At 40.2% G+C, this 27410-nt stretch overlaps 1 protein-coding gene and 1 pseudogene across 1 annotated transcript; both read left to right on the top strand.

Annotated features, from left to right (window-relative positions):
* The first annotated feature begins 384 nt into the window (after positions 1 to 384).
* LOC114202001 (olfactory receptor 2C3) lies at positions 385 to 1344 on the top strand. The gene has a single exon (XM_028094987.2). It carries the CDS (start codon positions 385 to 387, stop codon positions 1342 to 1344), a length of 960 nt encoding a protein of 319 aa, XP_027950788.1.
* Positions 1345 to 8633: 7289 nt separating this feature from the next.
* LOC114201992 (copine-1 pseudogene) lies at positions 8634 to 10518 on the top strand (annotated as a pseudogene).
* The last annotated feature ends 16892 nt before the right edge of the window (positions 10519 to 27410 follow it).

Consider the following 27410-nt stretch of genomic DNA (forward strand, 5'->3'; position numbering starts at 1 on the left):
GAGTAGCACAGGCATGATTTTAGTGCCTCGGCAGTGTTTCATCAGATGAAATGCCATCTTTTACCCAAGAAAAACCTCATCACTAAACATTCAGGCTGACTCCAGATGTTGCTACTATAAGTGATATTTTAATAAAATGTGCCAAGAACTTTGCATGAATGTCCATTTTCCCCTCAGCTATGCATATTTTCATGTCTCTCCAAACTGGCCTTAAGGAAGATGATGCAACATCATCCATGGAGCAGTTGAGTAGATGCTTTCAAGAAAATGGGTTTAAATTATGTTTAAAGTCTGCTAACTGATATAATCACTCGAGGTCTTATATTCTGTACCCTCCACTCACCACAGGTGGTCTTTTTGTCCCACTCCTGGCTGCACGTGACGATGGGACTGGTCAATGTAAGTTCTCCAGAAGTCTTTGTACTCTTGGGCTTCTCTGCACGACCCTCACTAGAACCTTTCCTCTTCATCATTGTCTCAGGGTTTTATGTGGTGTCTATCTTGGGCAATGGCATCATCATTCTGGTTTCCTGCATGGATGTGCACCTCCACACTCCTATGTACTTCTTTCTTGCCAACCTCTCCTTCCTGGACATTAGCTTTACCACAAGCATTGTCCCACAACTCCTGGTCAACCTCTGGGGGCCACAGAAAACCATAAGCTATGGAGGGTGTGTGGTCCAGTTCTATATCTCCCACTGGCTGGGGGCGACTGAATGCATCCTCCTGGCAGTCATGTCCTATGACCGCTATGTTGCCATCTGTAGGCCACTGCATTACACTGTCATCATGCATCCACAACTTTGCCTTGGCTTGGCCCTTGCCTCGTGGCTTGGGGGTCTGACCACCAGCATGGTGGGCTCCACACTCACTATGCTCCTGCCACTCTGTGGGAACAATTGCATTGACCACTTCTTCTGTGAGATGCCCCTCATTATGCAACTGGCTTGCGTGGACACCAGCCTCAACGAGGTAGAGATGTATGTGGCCAGCTTTATCTTTGTTGTCTTGCCCCTGGGTCTCATCCTGGTCTCATACAGCTACATCACCGGGGCTGTGATGAAGATCGGGTCAGCAGAAGGACGGAGAAAGACCTTCAACACCTGCTCTTCGCACGTGGCTGTTGTGGCTCTGTTCTATGGGAGCATCATCTTTATGTATCTCCAGCCAGCCAAGAGTAACTCTCACGAAAAGGGCAAGTTCATAGCCCTCTTCTACACTGTTGTCACCCCGATGCTGAACCCCCTGATTTACACGCTCAGGAACAAAGATGTGAAGAAGGCTCTCCGGTGCATTGTGTTAGAGAACTGCTGTGGCTTTGCAGGGTCATGGGAACATATTTAGAGACTTTAGTAACTTGTGAGAGGAAAGAAAAGATTGAAAGATATGAAAATTGATTAGGGAGACAGGACACTTGCCAATATTGCTTGAGTTCAAGGTAGGTGACAATCTGATATGAATGTGCTCATACATCATTTTCAGGACAAGGTAAAGAGAAAGTAATTTCTGTTTTATTTTTTGCTAATAATCCTATTAGTTGTTTATATCATTATATATGTGTAATATGTATGCTGTCTTATTGTTAATTGCTTGTACAGTTATATATGTTAATTGTTATTTTGTTAATTGTTTAGAGTAATTGCCTTTGGAGATGATGATCTGTGTGAAGTCTTTTACATTTTTTCCCTAATATGTGTAACAACTCCACAAGGCAAATATTATTAATCTCATAAATGTTAACTAATTACAAAACTATTAAGATTTTATGTTGAGATTTAACTCTAGATCTATCTATCCATACACATATTCACCATTTTGCCTGTGACCCATTGTGACATAATAAGAAATATATAAATTTGCTCTTTGATGGCACAGAGTTTCTAGGACGCTTGGAATTTCCTGACTGACTTGGGTGAGAGGTACATCTTTTGTTATTCATAATGTGGCCATTTCTATCATACCTGATTTATGTCAATGAGCCCCCAAACTTTGGAGGTCTGTGCTAACTCTGGGTGTTAATGTCAGAATTTCATTTAATATAGGTGTCCAGAGAGTTGGAGAGTTGGTTATTGGTGGGGAAAATCTCATACATTTAGTGTCAGAAGTGTTCGGAATAAAACAGTTCATACTCTTTTGGGAGGAGGAGTTGGAAAATGCAAGCATCTCAAGGATAGAACTGCGGGGGCCCCTGGGTGGCCCAGTCGTTAAGTGTCTGCCTTCAGCTCAGGTCATGATCCCAGGGTCCTGGGATTGAGCCCTTCATAGGCTCCCTGCTCCATGGGAAGCCTGCTTCTCCCTCTCCCACTCCCCCTGCTTGTGTTCCCTCTCTTGTTGTGTCTCTCTCTGTCAAATAAATAAATTTTTAAAAATCTTAAAAAAAGAGAGTAGAACTGCAATCAGATTTCCGGTAAATCAGTGGTTTCATCAATAATATGCTGCATTGATTTATCGATAACTACTGAACTACTGATTTTCCTATTCAACTCTAGGCCTTCCTTTTTAGGATATGTAAAGATATTTTCATTCACTCACTGGCACATTTGTTTTTCTCATACGTCCAAGAATGCATGTATTTTTTTTTAAGATTTATTTATTTATTTATTTATTTGAGATAAAGCAGCAAGTGAGCATATTTGTTGGGGGGGGCAGAGGGAGAGGGAGAGAAAGAATCTCAAGCAGACTCCCTACTGAGCATGGACCCTGATGTGAGGCTTGATCTCAGGACCCTGGGACATTATAGCTGCTTAGTATTGCCAGGCATATTTCTAAAAAAATTATCTGGCTTCATTCACTTAACTTACACAGTGAAGTTATTAATTCGGCACCATCATTGTCCCCACTTTATAAATGAGGGAACTGAGGTCCAAATTAATAGACCTTGAATGCAAGAAGCTCGTATTTTAATCCAGATGTCAGTTTCAGAGTGCCCTGCTGCTTCTTGAGTACTTTCAACATTAAATGACATAAAAATGTTTATACTGACACAGTGTCACAATGCTTTTTGAAAATAATGTATAACAACCTAATCAGTAGGTATTCCTTAGTTTCCAACTATTTCTATTTGTAGATATTCGGCTACTTTTATTTTATGTTTTGCTATGGTATGGAATGTATGTAGGTTTCTTTTTTGTATTGAATAATTTTCTTGAAATACTCCACGGAATATATATCATTGGGGAAACTATTACAAGAATTGTATTTCTTTTACAAACATTGCCCACATACTGGCAGTTGGGAAGGGAAACAGTTGGTTGATACAATTCAATTTACTTCACAAATCTGCCTTAAAAAAAAAATGAAATCCACCTGCATACCAAATATTACATCATACTTATTTGTTTTTGTTGATTCTCTATTTCCTATTGTAACACTCTATACTTCTCTATAAAGCACTTCAGTACCAGACTCAGGAATGGTATTCAGGACCACTTATCCTTCTGAAGTGAAGAAGAAGGTGTGCACTCCTCTTCCTTGAGTTAATAAGGTAATGGAAACCAACACAGTCTTCCAGCTAACCTGGAAACTACCACCACATCACAGCTATGGGGAAGAATGGAAATGAGTCTGGATTTGAGCCAGAGGACCTAGGTTTATAATAAAACTTGTCAACCAATATTAACCTGGGCTAGTTCCAGTGGTGACCATTACACTTGCAGACAGAGGCAAGAGGACAGGAGCAGTTACAGGAACCAGAAGACAGAAGTGCTGTGTGTGGACAGATGTTCAACAGAAGCTGTTATTCTTAGGGGAGAGAAATATCCAGATGTGGCACTCTCAGGAAGAAAGAGCAGTAGTCAATATGTTGACCTAACTACTCCATCCTTACTACCTCCTGGCATGGTCCCCCATTGGCTGAAAGCAACCACAAGCTAAAAGCTAGGGTCCAGCTGGTGTTGTCCCTGCAGATGGAGCACAGAGCAAGTTGGAGAAAGTAGAGACTGAATCTACTGGGTCAGAGTCCATATTCATTTCTCTCATTCTCTATCCTGGTCTTTAATTTAGTGAAAGTTCACATCTCCAACTTCGGGGACATAGAAACTTCTATTGGCTACCATATCACAAGAAGTGATATCAGTTAAGGAATAAGCTCTTTGAGACCTAATGTTAGCCACCACCATTGTTTTTCACATAACTTAGTAATATAGAAGGGGGGCAATAATTTAACATAAAGCATAGCTGCTAACAATCCCCATAACTCTTGATAAGTATGAGATAAGAGCTTTTAATCACAGGTATTTTCTTTCACCACCCAATCCATGTTCCCCTAACCTCCTTCCAGCATTTTAACTAGAAAGGGATTCTTTACCTGGTGAGGTGAACCATACCTTCATCCTTTTTAACTCCTGTGAGATTTGAATATTTGATATCCTAGCTTTATTGGGATGTTGCATTTTTCCTTGTCCAAGACTATTGGACAAGTACTAGAAGTTTCTCCCCCAATTATTTCCCCTTGCAACATTCTATAACAGCAATGCAAGTTTTGTATAGATATAGGTGACATAGATAGATACATACAGTCGGAGAGAGAGGAAGACAGGGAGAGGGAGGGGAGAAAGGAAGGATGGAGAAGGGAGGCTAATCTTAAGGAATTGGCTCATGTGATTTGAGGGTTGGCAAATCCAAATTCTGCAGGACAGGCCAGCAAGCTGGAAATTCGGACAGGAATTAATGTTGCATCTTGAGCCCAAAAGCAGTCTGAAGTCAGAATTTCCTCATCTTCATGAGAGCTCAGTCTTTTCTCCTAAGGTCTTCATTGCATGGATGAGATCCGTCTATACTTTAGAAGATAATGTACTTTAAGCCTATTGATTTAATGTTAATCACATCTTTAAAAAATATCTCTATAGAAACATCTAGGCTGGTGTTTGAACAAAAACTGGGTATGATAGTCTAACCACGGGGACCCATCAATTTAACCATCACACTCACCAAGCCAAAACTTTCAGTGGCAAGAGATGTACAAGTTCACCAAGTAAGCAAGTCAATGGAGAATACAGGTGAAGAAGACCAACAATCCAATGGGGTGAGCCTAGAGGAAGTAACAAGTGATCTGGGAGCTGCCATGTGAGCTCTCCCTGATGAAATGAGGGAGACACACAATATGGGTGTAGAGGAAATCACAAGAGAAAGGAGTGCAAAGGATTTAGAGGAAGAAAAGATTCAGATGTGGAAAGGTCTGGTGTGGCTGGAAGGTAGTGAGTAAAAGAGTGGTGGGAAGTGAGTTCTGGGAGATCCCAGAGGTCTAGGTAATAAAAGGTCTTAGAGACCCCACATGAATATTGTTTTGTGTTGTCAGACTATTTGGGAAAGGACACGATTTTATAGCTTGATGCCTGAAGTTATCCTTAGAGATTATGTTTATCTTGTTGCTTTACAGTTTTCTATTTTATGCTTAGACTTTTAATCCATTCCATCTACAATGACTGTGTGTGAGAGAAAGAGAGAAAGAAGCAATAATATTTAATATTTCCCAATGTTTACTTAAGAGTTCCCAACTAATTTTATTAGCTATATTTTCACCATTGTCCTGAAATTATACCTTTGCCATAGACTAAATTTCCAATGTGTATACATTTATTTGGAAGAATATCAATTCTGATCATGTAATGTCTATTAGTTTCTATATGAGTAACATGTTTTTAAGAACTGTGGATTTATAAGATATTTTATCATTTAGTAGATCAAGACATGGATCATTGTTCTTTCTTTTTTTTTCAATTTAGACTTTTCATGGTTGTTACAATGTTGTTTTACCAGATTAAATGTCATACCCGGGTCCCTTCCTACTAACCTCAAAAATATCTCATTGGGACTTTGATTGGTATTGTACTACATTTGTAAATTAATTTCAGGAGAATTCACATTTTTATAGGACCAAGACCACTGTGTGCATAATGAAAAAAGGCCAGGCAGCACAGGGCTTGGGAGTATGGCATTAGGTCAGGTCATACTTGCTGTGGAACCTGGCTCCTTAGTGACTATGGGTTCTCAGTTAATAGATCCACCTTGTTGAACCCTGTTCTCTTCATCTATAAAGTGGGGCAACAATGGTGAAAATATAAAGTGGGGCAATAACACCAGCCTCGTGGGATTGTTGTAAAGAATTAAGTAATGAGAAGTAGGTAAACAACTCAATATAGTGCATAACAAAGTTAAAAAAAAAGTGATTATGATTTTCTGTAAATTAATGTAGTCTTTTACTTCTTCAGAAAATGTTTCTTCATCTAGGTTTTGATTAGTATTTAAAGTATAAGTTGCACTGTCATACCAACAATAAGTGGCTCAAAGTTGATAAAGTTTATACAGGTGCAAGGGGCATCTCTGATGTACAAGGTTGACAGCCACCAAGTGCATAGCAAGAACCACTGACAAGCAGTAAATGTAGATTTATTCACCTCCTGCCACACATTTTATATATATGATGTCATACTTTATATACTTTTATTTTGTGAATCCTTTGGCTGATTTTTGTATATATAATTGATTTTTACTGCTTTTATGCTTTAACCTCTGTACTGGTTTTATAAGTGATTAATCTACTACATTTATTATGTTTGCATTTACTGTGGAATTTTTTCTAATCCTAATTTTCTTACTCTTGATTACGGCTTTTTCTTTCCACTCAAAGAATTTCTTTTAATATTCCTTGTAAGACTGGTTTATTGGTGATGAATTCCTTTAACTTTTGTTTGCCTGGGAAACATTGATCTCTCCTTCTATTCTGAATGGTAGCCTTGCTGTATAGAGTATTTCTGGTTGCATGGTTTTTTGTTTTTTGTTTTTTTCTCCTTTCAACAGTTTGATTATATCATGTCACTCCCTTTTGTCCTGTAAAGTTTCTGCTGAAAATTAGCTGATAGTTTTATGGGGTTTCTCTTGTACATAACTGTTTTCTTTTTCTGCTGCTTTTAAAATTCTTTCCTTATCACTACTTCTTTTTGCCATTTTAATTAGTAGATGTCTTGGTGTGGACCTCTTTGGGTTGATTTTGTTGGGGGCTCTCTGTCCTCCTGGATCTGGGTCTCTATTTCCTTCCCCAGATTAGGAAAGTTTTTAGCTATTATTTCTTCAAATAAATTTTCTGCCCCCTTTTCTCTCCTTCTGGAATTCCTGTAATGCAAATGTTATTATGTTCAATGATATCACTGAGTTCCCTTAACCTATTCTCATTTTTTATTATTCTTCCACCATATACAAAAATAAACTCAAAATGGATTAAAGACCTAACTGTGAGATGTGAAACCATAATCCATTTGCAGCAACATGGATGGAGCTAGAGGGTATTATGCTAAGCAAACGAAATCAGTCAGAGAAAGACAAATACCGTATGATTTCACTCATATGTGGAATTTAAGAAACAAAACCAATGAGCAAAGATAAAAGAGACAAACAAAAACAGACTCTTACACACAGAGAACAAAGTAGTGGGTGCCAGAGGGCAGGTGGGTGGGGGGATGGGTGAAATAGGTAAAGGGGATTAAAATCACACTTACGATGAGCACTGGGTAATGTATGTAATTGTTGAATCACTATACTGTACATCTGAAACTAATACACCACTGTATGCTAATTATACCTGAATATACATATTAAATAAATAAATTGAAAGAAAGAAAAGGAAACAAGATAAAGTGGTGCAGTTGTGTAGACTAAAGATATTATAGGCCTTAACCAAAATCCCATTGGGAACCATGTGAACAAACTGGAATCACATTTCGTGTCAAACCTCGAGAACACATTGACACGTTTGTGATGGAAAAAGGCTGGCATAGAGATTTCCTTTGTTTAGAAGGGAAAGGGGTACATTTAAAGAATAACTAAAAATGATCCCACAAAGCAACTATTCTAAATCTGTATTTTGTCATAATGAAGAAAAATTTGTGTCTACATACATTTACTAAAAAGCTTTCAAGTACTTTTTGGTAAAACGCAGACGTTTTTAATATTTAACTCTTCTGCACATTAACTATGGGAAGCTTTGTATGTTAGAGTATTTATTAGACAAAATTGTTTATGTTCACTGATAGTTATAAATGATGTTTTTCATAAATGGTTGAAAATGCTTACAACCTTATCCTGATTGACCTTTATCAATCTTGTTATAATTAATCCTGCAGGTATATAAAAATTGGGTGGGTTACCTGGGTGGCTCACTCAGTTAAGTGTCTGCATATGGCTACAGGTCATGATCCTGGAGTCCTGGGTTGGAGTCCCACACTAGGCTCCCTGCTTAGCAGGGAGTCTGCTTCTCCCTCTACCCCTCCCCCTCTTGTGCTCTCCCTCACGCTCTCTCTCTCTCTCTCTCTCACATAAATAAATAAAATCTTTAAAAAAAAAGGTCTTAAAACAAAACACAGGATGGAATCTCTAAATAGTTAGAATGGTGCTAAATGATTGTTTCCTGGACAAAAATATAAAGGAAAACAAGCAAATTAGTAATCCTAAGTGACTTACTTCCACATAACCTAGAACCTTGTTTTAATACTGTTGTTTATATAGGCCCACAGGACATGCATATGATGTTGCACCAGAAGCTACCCAGAGTACATGTGCCTAGCCTTACAATTTGCAATGCCAAGTACATACAAGCATAAAAATATCAAAACCACCAGCCCGCCCCGTGACGTCTCCATTCCGTCCCTCCCCTTCTGGAACGCGGAGCTGCTGAGCGGGCTGTCGGCCATTTTGTGAAGCGGCGAAAGAGATGGCCCACTGCGTGACCTTGGTTCAACTATCCATTTCCTGTGACCACCTCATTGACAAGGACATCGGCTCCAAGTCTGACACACTCTGCGTCCTTTTACAGGATGTGGGAGGGGGCAGCTGGGCTGAGCTTGGCCGAACTGAGCAAGTACGGAACTGCTCGAGCCCCGAGTTCTCCAAGACTCTGCAGCTTGAGTACCACTTTGAAACAGTCCAGAAGCTCCGATTTGGCATTTATGACATAGACAACAAGACACCTGAGCTGGGGGATGATGACTTCCTAGGAGGGGCTGAGTGTTCCCTAGGACAGATTGTGTCCAGCCAGATAATAACTCTACCCTTGATGCTGAAGCCTGGAAAACCTGCTGGGCGGGGGACCATCACGGTATCTGCTCAAGAGATGAAGGATAATCGCATAGTGACCATGGAGGTGGAGGCCAGAAACCTAGATAAGAAGGACATCCTGGGGAAATCAGACCCGTTCTTGGAGTTCTTCCGTCAGGGTGATGGGAAATGGCACCTGGCATACAGATCTGAGGTAATCAAGAACAACTTGAACCCTACATGGAAGCGCTTCTCTGTTCCCTTTCAGCATTTCTGTGGGGGAGACCCCAGCACACCCATTCAGGTGCGATGCTCAGACTATGACAGTGATGGTTCACATGATCTCATTGGTACCTTCTACACCAGCTTGGCCCAGCTGCAAGCAGTTCCGGCTGAGTTTGAATGTATCCACCCTGAGAAACAGCAGAAAAAGAAAAGCTACAAGAACTCTGGGACTGTTTGTGTCAAGATTTGCCAGGTAGAAACGCAGTATTCATTCCTGGACTATGTGATGGGAGGCTGTCAAATCAACTTCACTGTGGGCATTGACTTCACGGGCTCCAATGGAGATCCTTCCTCCCCGGAATCCCTGCACTACCTGAGCCCAACAGGGGTCAACGAGTACCTGACAGCACTGTGGAGTGTGGGCAGTGTGATTCAGGACTATGACTCGGACAAGCTATTCCCAGCATTTGGATTTGGGGCCCAGGTACCCCCCGATTGGCAGGTCTCCCATGAATTTGCCTTGAACTTCAACCCCAGTAACCCCTACTGCCCAGGCATCCAGGGCATTGTGGATGCTTACCGCCAAGTCCTGCCCCAAGTTCGCCTCTGTGGCCCCACCAACTTTGCACCCATCATCAACCATGTGGCCAGGTTGGCAACCCAGGCTGCACATCAGAGGACTGCCTCGCAATACTTGGTGCTGTTGCTGCTGACTGACGGCGCTGTGACAGATGTGGAGGCTACACGTGAGGCTGTGGTGCGTGCCTCCTACCTGCCCATGTCAGTGATCATCGTGGGTGTGGGTGGTGCTGACTTTGAGGCCATGGAGCAGCTGGATGCTGATGGTGGACCCCTGCGTGCACGCTCCGGGGAGACAGCTGCCCGTGACATAGTGCAGTTTGTGCCCTACCGCCGCTTCCAGAAAGCCCCTCGGGAGACACTGGCACAGACTGTGCTCGCAGAAGTACCCACACAACTGGTCTCCTACTTCAAGGCCCAAGGTTGGGCCCCATTCAAGCCACTTCCACCGCCAGCCAAGAGCCCTGCACAGGCTCCTCAGGCCTAGATTCCCTTAGAGGGTGGGCTGTGGCTCGTCCTCAGCCTTGTGTCCCCAAGGTCCCTGTGGGCATGGCTCAGTCCTGCACACATTGCCCAGTGCTGCACTTTACATTTTATACTTTTATATTTGCTCCTGCTGTTGCTCTTGATCCCTCCTGCTTGCCCCTGGAATCCTTCATTTAATAAAGATCAGTGAAGACAAAAAAAAAAAAAATATATATATATATCAAAACCACCAAAAGACAAAATGATGAAAAAATTTCAGAGATTTCATAAAAGATACAAGCAAAAAAAGATTACAACAAACTTCCTTTTACCTGGAGAAATCAGAAAATAAAGTAGTATACACATAAACTAACTTGCCCTCCTCATTCTCTAAAATACCCACATTTTTTTTTAATTTCTACTAATCCAGTGAGGATGTCTGGATTGAAAATAAAAGCAAAGCTTCTCTTCAAGGAAATGATTGTTGAACATAAGAAAAGAAATATGAAAACTGGGTATGAACCTAAAGAATCTAGGATTTAAAAAATAAGTAAAACTTATGCAAAAGTTAATCTACACATATTTAATTTTTATTACTTTTCAGAAAGTATTAGGGTTCTCCAGGAAACGGAATCAATAGAATATGTAGATATAGATAACAGATTGATAGATGATAGGTAGATAGATTATGATAGATAGATGACTGATAGATGATAGATAAATAGATAATAGATAAATAGACGATAGATGGTAGATAAATAGAGAGATTTTAAAGAAATGGCTCTTGTGATTTTGTGGGTTGGCGGTTCAAAATCTGCAGGACAGACTGGAGACTCAAGGAAGAGTTGATGTTGCAGCTGAAGTCCAACATGATCTAAAAGCAGATTTCCCCCTTGCTAGGGGAATCTCTGTTTGATCCTAAGACCTTCAATTGGTTGGATGCAGCCCACCCACCCAATGGAGAGCAATCTGCTTTACTCAAAGTCTATTGATCTAAACACTAATCTCATCTAAGAAATACCTTCACCTCAGGAATGGTGTTTGACCAAATTACTGGGTACCATGGCCTAGTCAGATTGACAGAGCAAGTTCACCATCACAGAGACTAATTAGCTCCTAGAATTCATTGAAATTTTATTAATTTCATTAATTTTTACAACTTAAAGATTCTCATGTTCGCCTTTTGCTGTAATTCTGAGAAAAAAATATGCAAAGTAAACTCTGCCTTGCCATTAAATCTTGAATTGTTCTTACTTCAGAATTGTCAGAAGGTGAAAATATATGAGTTAATGAAGTACAGATCCATTTACATCATAATTAGCATCATCATCCTCATCAGGATCATCATTGACCCTGGCAAACTCTCTCAGACTGTGCAGCTGTGGGTCATGGCTTTCCACCCTCTTCATGTCCACGTGCTACCACACCACTATCTCCTTCTGTGACCCTCTGTTCTTGAATTAGTAAGAATCGTATCCCTAAAGAGAGAGAGACGCAAACCAAGAAACAGACTCTTAACTACAGAGAACAAACTGATGGTGACCAGAGGGGAGGGGGTAGGGGGATAGGTCAAATGGGTGATGGGCATTAGGAAGGCACTTGTGATAAACACCAGGTGTTGTACGGAAGAGTGTGAGGACATGGATGAAGCTAATCGTATTATGCTAAGCCAGTCAGAGAAAGACAAATACCATATGATCTCACTCATATGTGGAATTTAAGAAACAAAACAGATGAGCTGAGGGGAAAAAAGAAAAGGAGACAAATCAAGAACAGACTATTTGTGTGTGGTGTAAGAGAATGGTCGAGTTTCATTCTTCTGCATGGGGCTGTCCTATTTTCCCAGCACCATTTATTGAAAAGACTGTCTTTTTTCCATTGCATATTTTTCCCACTTTGTCGAAGATTATTTGACCATAGAGTTGAGGGTCCACATCTGGGCTCTCTATGCTGTTCCATTGGTCTATATGTCTGTTTTTGTGCCAGTACCATGCTGTCTTGGTGATCACTGCTTTGTAATATAACTTGAAATCGGGCAACGTGATGCCCCCAGCTTTGTTTTTCTTTTTCAACATTTCCTTGGCGTTTTGGGGTCCTTTCTGATTCCATACAAATTTTAGGATTGTTTGTTCTAGTATTTTGAAAAATGTCATTGGAATGTTGATCAGGATGGCATTGAAGGTATAGATTGCTCTGGGTAGCATAGACATTTTAACAATGTTTATTCTTCTGATCCATGAGCATGGAATATGTTTCCATCTTTTTGTGTCTTCTTCAATTTCTTTCACGAGTGTTCTGTAGTTCCTAGAGTAGAGATCCTTTATCTCTTTGGTTAGGTTTATTCAGAGGTATCTTATGGGTTTTGGTGCTATTGTAAATGGAATCGTTTCTCTAATTTCCGTTTCTACAGTTGCATTGTTAGTGTATAAGAAAGCAACTGATTTCTGTGCATTGCTGTCTTATCCTGCCACATTACTGAATTGCTGTATGAGTTCTAATAATTTGGGGGCGGAGTCTTTTGGGTTTTCCACATAAAGTATCATGTCATCTGCGAAAAGAGACAGTTTGACTTCTTCTTCACCAGTTTGAATACATTTTATTTCTTTTTGTTGTCTGATTGCTGTTGCTAGGACTTCTAGTACTATGTTGAACAATAGTGGCGACAGTGGGCATCCTTGTCGTGTTCCTGATCTTAAGGGGAAAGGCTCCCAGCTTTTCCCATTGAGGATGATATTCGCTGTGGGTTTTTCATAGATGGATTTTATAAACTTGAGGGATATTCCCTCTATCCCTATACTCTGAAGAGTTTTAATCAGGAAAGGATGTTGTATTTTGTCAAATGCTTGTTCTGCATCAATTGAGAGGACCATATGGTTCTTCTCTCTCCTCTTATTAATGTGTTCTATCCCATTGATTGATCTGTGAATGTTGAACCACACTTGCATCCCGGGGATAAATCCCACTTGGTCGTGGTGGATGATCCTTTTAATGTATTGTTGGATCCTAGTAGCTAAAATTTTGTTGAGGATTTTAGAATCCATATTCATCAGGGATATTGGTCTGAAATTCTGCTTTTTGATGGAGTCTTTGCCTGCTTTGGAGATTAAGGTAATGTTGGCCTCATAGAATGAGTCTGGAAGCTTTCCTTCTGTTTCTATTTTGTGAAACAGCTTCAGGAGAATAGGTATTATTTCTTCTTTGACTGTTTGGTAGAATTCCCCAGGGAATCCATCAGGTCCTGGACTCTTGTTTTTTCGGAGGTTTTTGATCACTGCTTCAATCTCATTACTGGTTATTGGCCTATTCAGGTTGTCCATTTCTTCCTGTCTCAGTCTTGGCAGTTTATAGGTTTCCAGGAAGGCAACCATTTCTTCCACGTTGCTTAATTTATTGGTGTATAGTTGTTGACAATGATTTCTAATAATTGTTTCTATTTCCTTGGTGTTAGTCGTGATCTCTCCCCTTTCCTTCATAATTTTATTAATTTGGGACCTTTCTCTTTTCCTTTAGGTAAGTCTGGCCAGTGGATTATTGATCTCATTAATTCTTTCAAAGAACCAGCTTCTAGTTTTGTTGATCTGATCTACTGTTTCTGTGTTCTAATTCATTGATTTCTGCTCTAATTTTAATTATTTCTCTCCTAATGCATGGCTTAGGAATCATTTGTTGCTTTCTCTCTAGTTCTTTAAGATGTGGAGTTAGTTGGTGAATTTGGGATTTTTCTGTTTTTTTGAGTGTGGCTTGGATGGCTATGTATTTCCCCTTAGGACCACCTTTGCAGTATCCCATAGGTTTTGGACCAATGTGTTTTCATTCTCATTGGTTTCCATGAATTGTCTGAGCTCTTCTTCACATTCCTGGTTGAACCAAACATTCTTGAGCAGAGTGGTCTTAAGCTTCCAAGGGTTTGAATTTCTGCCAAATTTTTTCTTGTGATTGAGTTCCAGTTTTAAAGCATTATGGTCTGAGAGTATGCCGGGAATCATCTGAATCTTTTCATATCAGTTGAGACCTGATGTGTGACCCAGTATGTGGTCTGTTCTGGAGAAAGTTCCATGTGCACTCAAGAAGAATGAGTATTCTGTTGTTTTAGGGTGGGATGTTCTGTATATATCTATGAGGTCCATCTGGTCCGGTGTGTCATTCAAAGCTCTTGTTTCTTTTTTGATGTTCTGCTTAGATGATCTGTCTATTGCTGAGAGTGGAGTATTGAGGTCTCCTACAATTAACGTATTGTTATCAATATGACTCTTTATTTTGGTTAACAGTTGGCTTATGTAGATGGCTGCTCCCATGTTGAGGGCATAGATATTTACAATTGTTAGATTTTCTTGTTGGATAAAGACAAGGGCTTGTTATCTATTTAGCTACTTTTTAAAATTTTTTATTATTATGTTATGTTAATCACCATACATTACATCATTAGTTTTTGATGTAGTGTTCCATGATTCATTGTTTGCATATGACACCCAGTGCTCCATGCAGAACATGCCCTCTTTAATACCCATCACCAGGCTAACCCATCCCCCCACCCCCCTCCCCTCTAGAACCCTCAGTTTGTTTCTCAGAGTCTATAGTCTCTCATGGCTCGTCTCCCCCTCTGACTCCCCACCTTCATTTTTCCCTTCCTGCTATCTTCCTCTTCTTCTTTTTTTTTTTTAACATATAATGTATTATTTGTTTCAGAGGTAAAGTCTGTGATTCAACAGTCTTACACAATTCACAGCGCTCACCATAGCACATACCCTGCCCAATGTCTATCACCCAGCCACCCCATCCCTCCCACACCCCCACCACTCCAGCAACCCTCAGTTTGTTCCTGAGATTAAGAATTCCTCATATCAGTGAGGTCATATGATACATGTCTTTCTCTGATTGACTTATTTCACTCAGCATAACACCCTCCAGTTCCATCCACGTCGTTACAAATGGCAAGATCTCATTCCTTTTGATGGCTGCATAATATTCCATTGTGTATATATACCACTTCTTCTTAATCCATTCATCTGTCGATGGATATCTTGGCTCTTTCCACAGTTTGGCTATTGTGGACATTGTTGCTATAAATATCGGGGGGCACATACCCCTTCAGATCCCTACATTTGTATCTTTGGGGTAAATACCCAGTAGTGCAATTGCTGGATCGTATGGTAGCTCTAATTTCAACTGTTTGAGGAAACTCCATACTGTTTTCCAGAGTGGCTGCACCAGCTTGCATTCCCACCAACAGTGTAGGAGGGTTCCCCTTTCTCCACATCCCCGCCAACATCTGTCGTTCCCTGACTTGTTAATTTTAGGCATTCTGACTGGTGTGAGGTGGTATCTCATTGAGGTTTTAATTTGGATTTCCCTGATGCCGAGCGATGTTGAGCACTTTTTCATGTGTCTGTTGGTCATTTGGATGTCTTCTTTGAAGAAATGTCTGTTCCTGTCTTCTGCCCATTTCTTGATTGGATCATTTGTTCTTTGGGTGTTGAGTGTAATAAGTTCTTTATGGATTTTGGATGCTAGCCCTTTATCTGATATGTCATTTGCAAATATCTTCTCCCATTCTGTCGGTTGTCTCTTGGTTTTGTGGACTGTTTCTTTTGCTGTGCAAAAGCTTTTTATCTTGATGAAGTCCCAATAGTTCATTTTTGCCCTTGCTTCCCTTGCCTTTGGCGAAGTTTCTAGGAAGAAGTTGCTGCGGCTGAGGCTGATGAGGTTGCTGCCTGTGTTCTCCTTTGGATTTTGATGGACTCCTCTCTCACGTTTAGGTCTTTCACCCATTTGGAGTCTATTTTTGTGTGTGGTGTAAGGAAATGGTCCAGTTTCATTCTTCTGCATATGACTGTCCAATTTTCCCAACACCATTTGTTGAAGAGACTGTCTTTTTGCCATTGGACATTCTTTCCTGCTTTGTCAAAAATAAGTTGACCATAGAGTTGAGGGTCCATTTCTGGGCTCTCGATTCTGTTCCATTGATCTATGTGTCTGTTTTTGTGCCAGTACCATACTGTCTTGATGATGACAGCTTTGTAATAGAGCTGGAAGTCCGGAATTGTGATGCCGCCAGCTTTGCTTTTCTTTTTCAACATTCCTCTGGCTATTCGGGGTCTCTTCTGGTTCCATACAAATTTTAGGATTATTTGTTCCATTTCTTTGAAAAAAGTGGATAGTATTTTGATGGGAATTGCACTGAATACACATTCAGTGTATTGCTCTAGGTAGCATTGACATCTTCACAATATTTGTTCTTCCAATCCAGAAGCATGGAATGTTTTTCCATTTCTTTGTGTCTTCCTCAATTTCTTTCATGAGTATTTGATAGTTTTCTGTGTACAGATTCTTTGCCTCTTTGGTTAGATTTATTCCTAGGTGTCTTATGGTTTTGGTTGTAAAATGGGATTGACTCCTTAATTTCTCTGTCTTCTGTCTTGTTGTTGGTGTATAGGAATGCCACTGATTTCTGTGCATTGATTTTATATCCTGCTACTTTACTGAATTCCTGTACAAGTTCTAGCAGTTTTGGGGTGGAGTCTTTTGGGTTTTCCACATAAAGTATCAGATCATCTGCAAAGAATGAGAGTTTGACTTCTTCTATGCCAATTTGGATGCCTTTGATTTCTTTTTGCTGTCTGATTGCTGTGGCGAAGACTTCTAATACTATTTTGAATAGCAGTGGTGATAGTGGACATCCTTGCCACGTTCCTGACCTTAGGGGGAAAGCTCTCAGTTTTTCCCCTAAGGGAAATTCTGAGAGAAGAATGATATTCGCTGTGTGTTTTTCATAGATGGCTTTTATGATATTGAGGTATGTACCCTCTATCCTATTTAAGTAGTTTAAAACAATTCATCATAAGAGCAATTCATGTTTTTGCAGAAAGAAAGGCCATTGAAAAAAATAATTGCCTATTCCCATCTACTCATAGACAATAGTTATTGATAAATTTATGTCTATACCTGTTTTCTCTATTTCCTTCTTACAGATTTTTGAATTTATATGTATATGAATCATATACACATATATATGTTGGCTTTATTGAGGTACAGTTGGCATATAAAATTGTAAGATATTTAAGGTGTACACCATGGTAATTGATAATTTATACTCTGTGAAAGGGACCCTCCATCTAAGTCATCCCCACACCCATGACCTCGCATGTTCCTCGTGTGTGTGTGTGTCTTCACCTCGCATGTTATTCGTGTGTGCGTGTCTTCACCTCGCATGTTCTTCGTGTGTGTGCGTGTCTTCACCTCTCATGTTCATCGTGTGTGTGTGTCCACCTCATATTTTCGTCATGTGTGTACATCCTCACCTCGCTTGTTCATCGTGTGTGTGCGTTTTTGTGTGTGTGTGCGTGTGTGCAAGAGCACTCCACTCTCTTAGCATGAGGAACCACTCAACACTTGCCCCGTGTGTTCACTCACTGTTTTGCTCCAGGTCTGAAGTCTGATATTTTAAAGATACTAAACCAAAATCCATGATCTCAGCAAGGTCACACGAATTATCTGAATGGAATTTAGGAAAGAGAAAGTGGAGGTGTAATTATCCCCTTGTGCATTTTCAGAAACATGCAAGAGAGAAGTAGTCCCACCTCGCTGGCATGGGAGATCTTCCCTTAGGTGGCAGGCACTCCCGTCGTGGAGGCTGTGGGCCTCCCATACTCCCTGGACCAGCTAACAGTCCTCGCACCACCCACCCTCTTCTGTCAACTTGCTTCCCACCTGCTGGCCGGAATGCCGTACCTTCAATGACAATAGTCCAGCCCTCCTGGGGTCCCATTTCTCCCTCTACTAGTAAACAGCGGTCAGTCTTGTCAACCAAATGCTTGTGGGTTTGGTTAGGAACAGTAAGCTTCCTGGGCTCAATTGCCATTGGGTCACCTGAACATTAGGTCCATGAACACAAAAAGTTGTTGGACCTACGGTGATCTCATCAAGGTACAAATGTCCTTATAATGTTACCATTCCTTTTCATTAACCAATCAATGTTTTATTTTTGTAAAGATTTTATTGATTTATTTGAGAGAGAGAGAGAGCATGAGCAGGGGGAGGGACAGAGAGAGAAGCAGACTGCCAGCTGAACAAGGTGCACACCATGTGGCTCAATCCCAGGACCCTGTGATCACAACCTGAACCAAAGGTAGACACTTAACCAACTGAGCCACCCAGGTGCCCCACCAATCAATATTTTAACCACAGAGCAAGAGGGCCTCTGCCATGAGCTTCCCATAGGGGGACGTTTCCATCTGTGTAATTACTCTGGCAAAGGTCTAGAGAGGTTTTGCCCACTTCACATGCCTTCATTATTAGCTCTTCCCATCTGAGGGTGGTGGTGTTGTAGATGGGGTGGGACAATTACACGGGATGGGGAGAACTTTGTGACCTCAGGAGAAGTCAGTTGTATGGAAGGGAGGTTAGCTGCCCATTTCCCGATTGCAGCATGCTTCTGAGGAGCCTCAGAATTGCCTGACACATGTTCTGATGGACTGGCCATTGGAAACGGGGCTGAGAAGTCAACATGACCTGAGCCCAGTCACTACATCTTAGAGGTCACATGTTTAAGGAAGGTCCTTTGAGTGAATTCCAGCTCTCTGTGTCCACGCTCTCTACCCCAGAACACAGTTAATAATGCCACATTTGCTCTTTGTTAGGACTTTCTGAATACCGTATTAGTTTGCATGAGTTGCTCTGAACACTCTTGAGCTTCCTGAAATTTGTGTTCAAAGAGAGATTACTAAATATTGAGAAAAATGCATAGAAAGCTTATCACACATCTGAAAAGTACATTTGCCTAACCATCCACCTCCCTGATTACCTGTTATAGTAATGGTCTGTTAGGGCTGTGGGACTGCAGCTGGGTTTAAAGCCCTTTGTCCTGGGATCTGAGATGTAGATCCACACACCCCCTGGATCCCAGTATAACCACAGGAACTGGTTTCCTCTTACAAGGAATTATTAATGACTACATCATGGAGTTTCTTAGAACATTCCTTAAAACACTTTTATTTAAAGGCACTCAAATGTTTCTTTTTTAAAATGAAAATCAGAAATATTTGTTAGGGAAAAACAACAAAATAATTCCAAAAATATAACACTCATATGCTTAAACTTACAAAAGCATCAGTATTCTAGGACAGTGCTCTGGGAGGCCATGATCTCAAATGAAATACACTTGCCAGCAGATCTTTTTTGGGTAAGTTTTCCCCTCACTGCAGCACCATCATTGCTTATACTGACCTGTACCAAGTTCTCAGAAGAAACAATGAGTGGGTCTGGGGTGCGAGGTTGTCCCTGGATTGAAGAAGCCGCTTCCCAGAGTGCCCCCCTTTGTGTCAACAGGGCAGGTGGTAGAAGAGGGGAACCAGTGATGGATCTGGCTCCGGATCTTTCCTTTGTAGAAGGAAAGCAGTGATCAAGGATGGCACTTGCCCCTGTCCTCACCCAGAGTCTGAAGAGGAGGGTCAGCTGAGTTCACAGGCTACAAAGAGCCAGTGGTGGATCTCTCATTCGTCCTGCTACTGTGGCAAATCAACAACATCCTGTTCCTGCCTCACTCAGTTGTCTACATTTGAATAATGCCTGTGTTCCAGTTTTGGAAGGGGAAATCTGGAGGTACAATGAATCATCAGGACCAGAGGATGCTGGTCCACAGATAGAAATGAAACAAGGCAAAGAGAAACACCTAAACCTGTACATGAAGTCGTTCTCTAGCCAGAGATAGCCAACAGGAGTAGAAGGCATTGCCCTGATCAAGGATCCAAAGTTCTCATAGGAAAAACAAACTGCAAAACCACCGAAGACGGGATTTTAGAACACTTTGTCCCTTGTACAAATCACAGTTCTTTGAATATTGTTGTATCAAAAAGTTAATGGATTCCAGCTATTGCTAGTAGCATAAGCCCAGATACGGATTATTTTTAGCACCATCTGGTGAAACCTGAGAGGATGTACCCATTAATTCTTCCCTAAGTTAATAGGAGGGTTTGGGAAAGCATAGGTGGGTAAATTGGGGAGCAGAAAAGATAACAAGGTTTTCTGAAAAAAAAATGTGAACTGGGAAACCCCTGTTTAGTTAAAATAACAAATGTCTCAGGAACAAAGAGGAACGTGGTCAAACTAGTTGCACGACTGAATTATTTAACCAAATCAATATTGGCATTGGATTTAATGTAACATTTAACATACAACTTGGAAATGAAGAGAGAAAGGAACGTAATCTCTGAAATACTGACCTAGGGGAGGAAGTAATGATTCAGCTTAACAACAGGCTCAGTTACGAAGGGGGATGAGCACTCTGCAGTCACTGAGACGGGGTGATGAAACTGCCACCCCAGAAAACACATCCCTCCCCTTGTTGCCCAGGGAGAGGAGACAACGCTAATCCCCCACAGCTATCCCAGCGTTCCTCTCGCACGCTAAACTGCAGGGACTTTTAAAGCCTTTCAAGTGGTTAGAAAATTAGCATTAAGCCCCTGTAGGTTTCTTAGAATGAGCTTAAGTTGTTTATGCTATTAGGTTGCCTGAGTTCTTAGGTCTTCTTCCAGCCTCTAGAGATGTAAGATCCTAAAGGAAAGTAATTCTCAAGAGATTTCTGTGGAGGATGTAGAGGAAAGCAAGTCATATAAACAATAATTTTACATCAGAGCAATCACTAAGATGACTCAAATTTAGAGAGGAGAGAGGAGAGAAATAGTCCTCCTAAATATTAACTGATAAATTGCAAAAGATGGATTACTTGTGTACCTGGAGTCACAAAATAATTTGACTAACATTTCTACTGTATTTTTTTATTTTATTATGTTACTTTTTATTTTATTATGTTATTATGTTATGTTAATCACCATACATTACATCATTAGTTTTTGATGTAGTGTTCCATGATTCATTGTCTACTGTATTTGAAAATGTTGCATTGCCTTTAAGGGGGAAATACTAGAAGCACAAGCATTTATATGAACAAGCTGTAATTCTGACCTTGCTTGATGCTTGAGATGTAAAAGTTCACAAGACAGAGTTGCTGTCCTGTACATTCACACACATAATTACTGATCATTAGCATAAATTACAAAGAAGATTGCCATAATTAGCAAATTAAGTTTTACAAACTTGGTCCATACTGCTGAAAAAATAAAGAGAATGTAATTGTTATCTTAATAGAACAATAGCAAGAGGAGATAATGTTTTAGTTGGATCTTGAAAAAGGTTATTGACATTGAAGAGGGTGTCATTAAATAGGAGAGAGAGGGTTGTGCCTTTAAAAAAAAAGTACTAATTAGCAAGCAACTAAACAAACTCAACTTTCTGCCTTTAGTGAGAAAACTATGCAGTAGGTGTTTTTGTTTCTGTCTTATGTACTGGGCACTATTCTAAGCAATTTAAGGATTGTTTACTCACCTGAGCTCACTATATCCTCATCCAATGGTAGAACAGGGAGAAGCCAGGCAAGATTCCTATAGGTTTCGATTCATTTCAACTCTACCACCCACAGGTTGTGTGACTATGGACAAACTAGGTTTCCTCCCATCCTTCAATCTCTGCTCCCACCTTCTTTCAGGATTCACAATCTCATCATATCTCAGGATCGGGCCTTTCCTGCCAGCTCTCCTCATTCACAAGTTCTTTTGCAAACTGTAAAATCATTTACTTAGATCAAAGCTCTTATTTTGTTCTTGCTTAATGACAATGAATTCATAAAGTTTTTGTTATCAAGTAAGGAAAAATGTCCAAAATACTAAAAAAATATATTTCTTTTTTTGTTTGTTTCTTGTTTTGGATTTTTATTTTTATTTTATTTTATTTTAATTCAATCAACTGATATATAGTGTATTATTAGTTTGAGAGGTAGAATTTAGTGATTCGTTCAGTTGCATATAACACCCAGTGCTCATTACATCATGTGTCCTCCTTAATGCCCATCACCCAGTTACCCCATCCCCCCACCCATCCCCCCCTCCAGGAACCCTCAGTTTATTCCATACAGTTAAGAGTCTCTCATGGTTTGTCTCCCTCTCTGATTTAAATTTATTTTATTTTTCCTTCCCTTCCCCTATGTCCATTTTGTTTCCTAAATTCCACACATGAGTGAAATTATATAATTATCTTTCTCTGATTGACATGAAGTATTTCTATCACAGAATCTAGAATATGGTAAAAAGGATCTGTATGCTAAAAACTGAAAAAGCTGCTGAAACAATAAAAAAAGACAACTTTACATGGAGACATTGCCATGTTCATGGATAAGAAGACTCAACATGGTAGAGATGCCAATTCACTTCTATTTGATCCATTGATTTAGTGCAATTCCAATAAAAATTTCAGCGACATTTTTGGTGATACAGGCAAGTTAATTCTGTTTTTATATGGAAAGGAAAAGGAAAATTTAGATCAAATTTTAAAAGTAAGTTAAAGTTGAAGAAATCACAGTGCCTGTTCTTAAGATTTATAATAAAGCTGAAATGATCAAGACAATATGGCATTAGTTAAGGGATAAACACATAGGTCAACAGAAAAGAACAGGAGCCCAGAAATGGACCCACAGAAATGTAGCAAACCAATTTTTGACAAATATACAGAAGCAATTCATCAAGCATTTTCAACAAATTGTTGGAACTGGACATCCAAACACAAAAAATTATGGTCATCCAACTAAACTCCACACCTTCCATAAATATAACTCAGATGGATTACAGATACAAATGTGAAATGCAAAATCATAAAACTTTTAGCAGAAAACAATAGAGAAAAATCTTTTTGGCCTGGAGTTAGATAAAAAACTCTTAGACATGACACCAGAAAGTCAAATATATTAGGAAAATGATACATTGGATTCAATCCAAATGAAAACTTTTGCTTTCAGAAAGACACTGTTGAGAAAATAAAAGGTCAAGTTAGAGGCTGGGATCAAATATTTGCAAATCATACATTCATCAAGTGACTTCCTCCCATAACTGTTAAAGAACACTCAGAACTTGGGGCACTTGGGTGGCTCAGTCAGTTAAGTCCGACTCTTGACGTCAGCTCAGATCATGATCTCAGGGTTGTGAGAAGAGCCCAGATCAGGCTCTGTGCTGAGCATGGAGCCTGCTTAGGATTCTCTTTCCCTCCCTCTCCCTTTGCACCTCCCCTCCCCATCCACCCATGCATACACATGCACACTCTCTCTCAAAAGTTATAAATTTAAATAAATTTTTAAAATTTTTAAAAAGTACATTCAAAACTCTTCAGAAAGAAAAAGTGATTAACCCAATTCTGAAAATGGGCAAAACAAGAGACTGATTTAATGAAAAGGATATATTGGTGAACGTAAGTGTAGAGGCCACTTTTAGGCAAATAGGCTTGAGCAATGGAATACAGATGGGACCATCAGGTGACCCACCTCAGAATATTCATACACCCTAGCTGACCAACAGGCTCCTTACAACCCAGCACAGGTACCAAAAAAAAGAAGATTCCATACCTCCTTACATTCCCCCTTAACTACAGTCCCCACCACTGCCTCACTGGAGACCTCTCCTCCACTGTCCTACCCACCACTCCCTTATGTTGTATTCAGTAAACTTCTATCTCCTTTGTTCTGCCTCAGGTGAATTCTTTCACTGAATGCACCAGTTTCCACCCAATCATCACCCCACATTTGGGGTCTCCTATGTGATGGAGAGATGCCTCATTTAGGCACCCAATAAGCACATGAAAGGTTGTTCAACCTCAGTAGACATCAGAAAAATTAAAACAATGATGAAATGTCAATCCACACCTATTAGGCTAACTCAAACTGATACTACCAAGTGCTGATGAAGTGCGCAATTGGAATTCTTTTTTATTGTTATGTTAATCACCATACATTACATTATTAGTTTTTGATGTGGTGTTCCATGATTCATTATTTCTGCATAACACCCAGTGCTCCACGCAGAATGTACCCTCTTTAATACCATCAGCAGGCTAACCCATCCCCCCACCCCCTCCCCTCTAGAACCCTCAGTTTGTTTTTCAGAGTCCATCGTCTCTCATGATTCGTCTCCCCCTCCGACTTACTCCCCTTCATTCTTCCCCTCCTGCTATCTTCTTCTTTTCCTTTTTTCTTAAAATATGTTGCATTATTTGTTTAGAAGTACAGATCTGTGATTCAACAGTCTTGCACAATTCACAGCGCTCACCATAGCACATACTCTCCCCAATGTCTATCACCCAGGCACCCCATCCCTCCCACTCCCACCACTCCAGCAACACTCAGTTTGTTTCCTGATATTAAGAATTCCTCATATCAGTGAGGTCATATGATACATGTCTTTCTCTGATTGACTGATTTCACTCAGCATAACACCCTCCAGTTCCATCCACGTCATTACAAATGGCAAGATCTCATTCCTTTTGATGGCTGCATAATATTCCATTGTGTATATATACCACTTCTTCTTTATCCATTCATCTGTCGATGGACATCTTGGCTCTTTCCACAGTTTGGCTATTGTGGACATTGCTGCTATAAACATTGGGGTGCACGTACCCCTTCAGATCACTACATTTGTATCTTTGTGGTAAATACCCAGTAGTGCAATTGCTAGATTGTATGGTAGCTCTAATTTCAACTGTTTGAGGATCATCCATACTGTTTTCCAGAGTGGCTGCACCAGCTTCCATTCCCACCAACAGTGTAGGAGGGTTCCCCTTTCTCCACATCCCCGCCAACATCTGTCGTTCCCTGACTTGTTAATTTTAGCCATTCTGAAGGGTGTGAGGTGGTATCTCATTGAGGTTTTGATTTGGATTTCCCTGATGCCGAGCGATGTGGAGCACTTTTTCATATGTCTGTTGGCCATTTGGATGTCTTCTTTGCAGAAATGTCTGTTCATATCTTCTGCCCATTTCCTGATTGGATTATTTGTTCTTTGGTGTTGAGTTTGATGAGTTCTTTATAGATTTTGGATACTAGTCCTTTATCTGATATGTCATTTGCAAATATTTTCTCCCATTCTGTCGGTTGTCTTTTGGTTTTCTGGACTGTTTTTTTTGCTGTGCAAAAGCTTTTTATCTTGATGAAATCCCAATAGTTCATTTTTGCCCTTCCTTCCCTTGCCTTTGGCGATGTTTCTAGGAAGAAGTTGCTGCGGCCGAGGTCGAAGACGTTGCTACCTGTGTTCTCCTCTAGGATTTTGATTGACCCCTGTCTCACATTTAGGTCTTTCAACTATTTGGAGTCTATTTTTGTGTGTGGTGTAAGGAAATGGTCCAGTTTCATTCTTCTGCATGTGGCTGTCCAATTTTCTCAACACCATTTGTTGAAGAGACTATCTTTTTTCCATTGGACATTCTTTCCTGCTTTGTTGAAGATGAGTTGACCATAGAGTTGAGGGTCCATTTCTGGGCTCTCGATTCTGTTCCATTGATCGATGTGTCTGTTTTTGTGCCAGTACCATATTGTCTTGATGATGACAGCTTTGTAATAGAGCTGGAAGTCCAGAATTGTGATGCCACCAGCTTTGCTTTTCTTTTTCAACATTCCTCTGGCTATTCGGGGTCTCTTCTGGTTCCATACAAATTTGAGGATTATTTGTTCCATTTCTTTGAAAAAAGTGAATGGTATTTTGAAGGGGATTGCACTGAATGTGTAGATTGCTCTAGGTAGCACTGACGTCTTCACAATGTTTGTTGTTCCAATCCAGAAGCATGGAACGTTTTTCCATTTCTTTGTGTCTTCTTCAATTTCTTTCATGAGTATTTTATATTTTTCTAAGTACAAATCCTTTGCCTCTTTGGTTAAATTTATCCCTAGGTATCTTATGGTTTTGGGTGCAACTGTAAATGGGATCGACTCCTTGATTTGTCTCTCCTCTGTCTTATTGTTGGTGTATAGGAATGCCACTGATTTCTGTGCATTGGTTATATATCCTGCTACTTTACTGAATTCCTGTACAAGTTCTAGCAGTTTTGGGGTGGAGTCTTTTGGGTTTTCCACATAAAGTATCATATCATCTGCAAAGAGTGAGAGTTTGACTTCCTCTTTGCCGATTTGGATGCCTTTGATTTCTTTTTGTTGTCTGACCGCTGTGGCTAGGACTTCTAATACTATGTTGAATAGCAGTGGTGAGAGTGGACATCCCTGCCACATTCCTGACCTTAGGGGAAAAGCTCTCAGCTTTTCCCCATTGAGAATGATATTCGCTGTATGTTTTTCATAGATGGCTTTTATGATATTGAGGTATGTACCCTCTCTCCCTATACTCTGAAGAGTTTTGATCAAGAAAGGATGCTGTACTTTGTCAAATGCTTTTTCTGCATCTATTGAGAGGATCATATGATTCTTGTTCTTTCTTTTGTTAATGTATTGTATCACGTTGATTGATTTGTGGATGTTGAACCAACCTTGCAGCACAGGGATAAATCCCACTTGGTCGTGGTGAATAATCCTTTTAATGTACTGTTGGATCCTATTGGCTAGTATTCTGGTGAGAATTTTTGCATCCATGTTCATCAAGGATATTGGTCTGTAATTCTCCTTTTTGATGGTGTCTTTCTCTGGTTTGGGGATCAAGGTAATGATGGCCTCATAAAATGAGCTTGGAAGTTTTCCTTCCATTTCTATTTTTTAGAACAGTTTCAGGAGAATAGGTATTAATTCTTCTTTAAATGTTTGATAGAATTCCCCTGGGAAGCCATCTGGCCCTGGGCTTTTGTTTGTTGGGAGATGTTTGATGACTGCTTCAATTTCCTTAGTGCTTATAGGTCTGTTCAGGTTTTTTATTCCTTCCTGGTTCAATTTTGGTAGTTGACACAACTCTAGGAATGCCTCCATTTCTTCCAGGTTATCGAATTTGCTGGCATAGAGTTGCTCATAATATGTTCTTATAATTGTTTGTATGTCTTGGTGCTGGTTGTGATCTCTCCTCTTTCATTCATGATTTTGTTGATTTGGGTCATTTCTCTTTTCGTTTTGATAAGTCTGGCCAGGGGTTTATCAATCCTGTTAATTCTTCCAAAGAACCAGCTCCTAGTTTCGTTGATCTGTTCTACTGTTCTTTTGGTTTCTAGTTCATTGATTTCTGCTCTGATCTTTATGATTTCTCTTCTCCTGCTGGGTTTAGGCTTTATTTGCTGTTCTTTCTCCAGCTCCTTTAGGTGTAGGGTTAGGT

This window comes from Eumetopias jubatus, unplaced genomic scaffold (assembly GCF_037043125.1).
Source record: "Eumetopias jubatus isolate StellerSeaLion01/CBP00866 unplaced genomic scaffold, mEumJub1_p1.0 scaffold_30, whole genome shotgun sequence".
Taxonomy (NCBI): Eukaryota; Metazoa; Chordata; class Mammalia; order Carnivora; family Otariidae; genus Eumetopias; species Eumetopias jubatus.

Excerpts from the sequence above, each read along its gene's own strand:
- LOC114202001 (XM_028094987.2), top strand. The coding sequence starts at position 385 with ATGGGACTGGTCAATGTAAGTTCTCCAGAAGTCTTTGTACTCTTGGGC.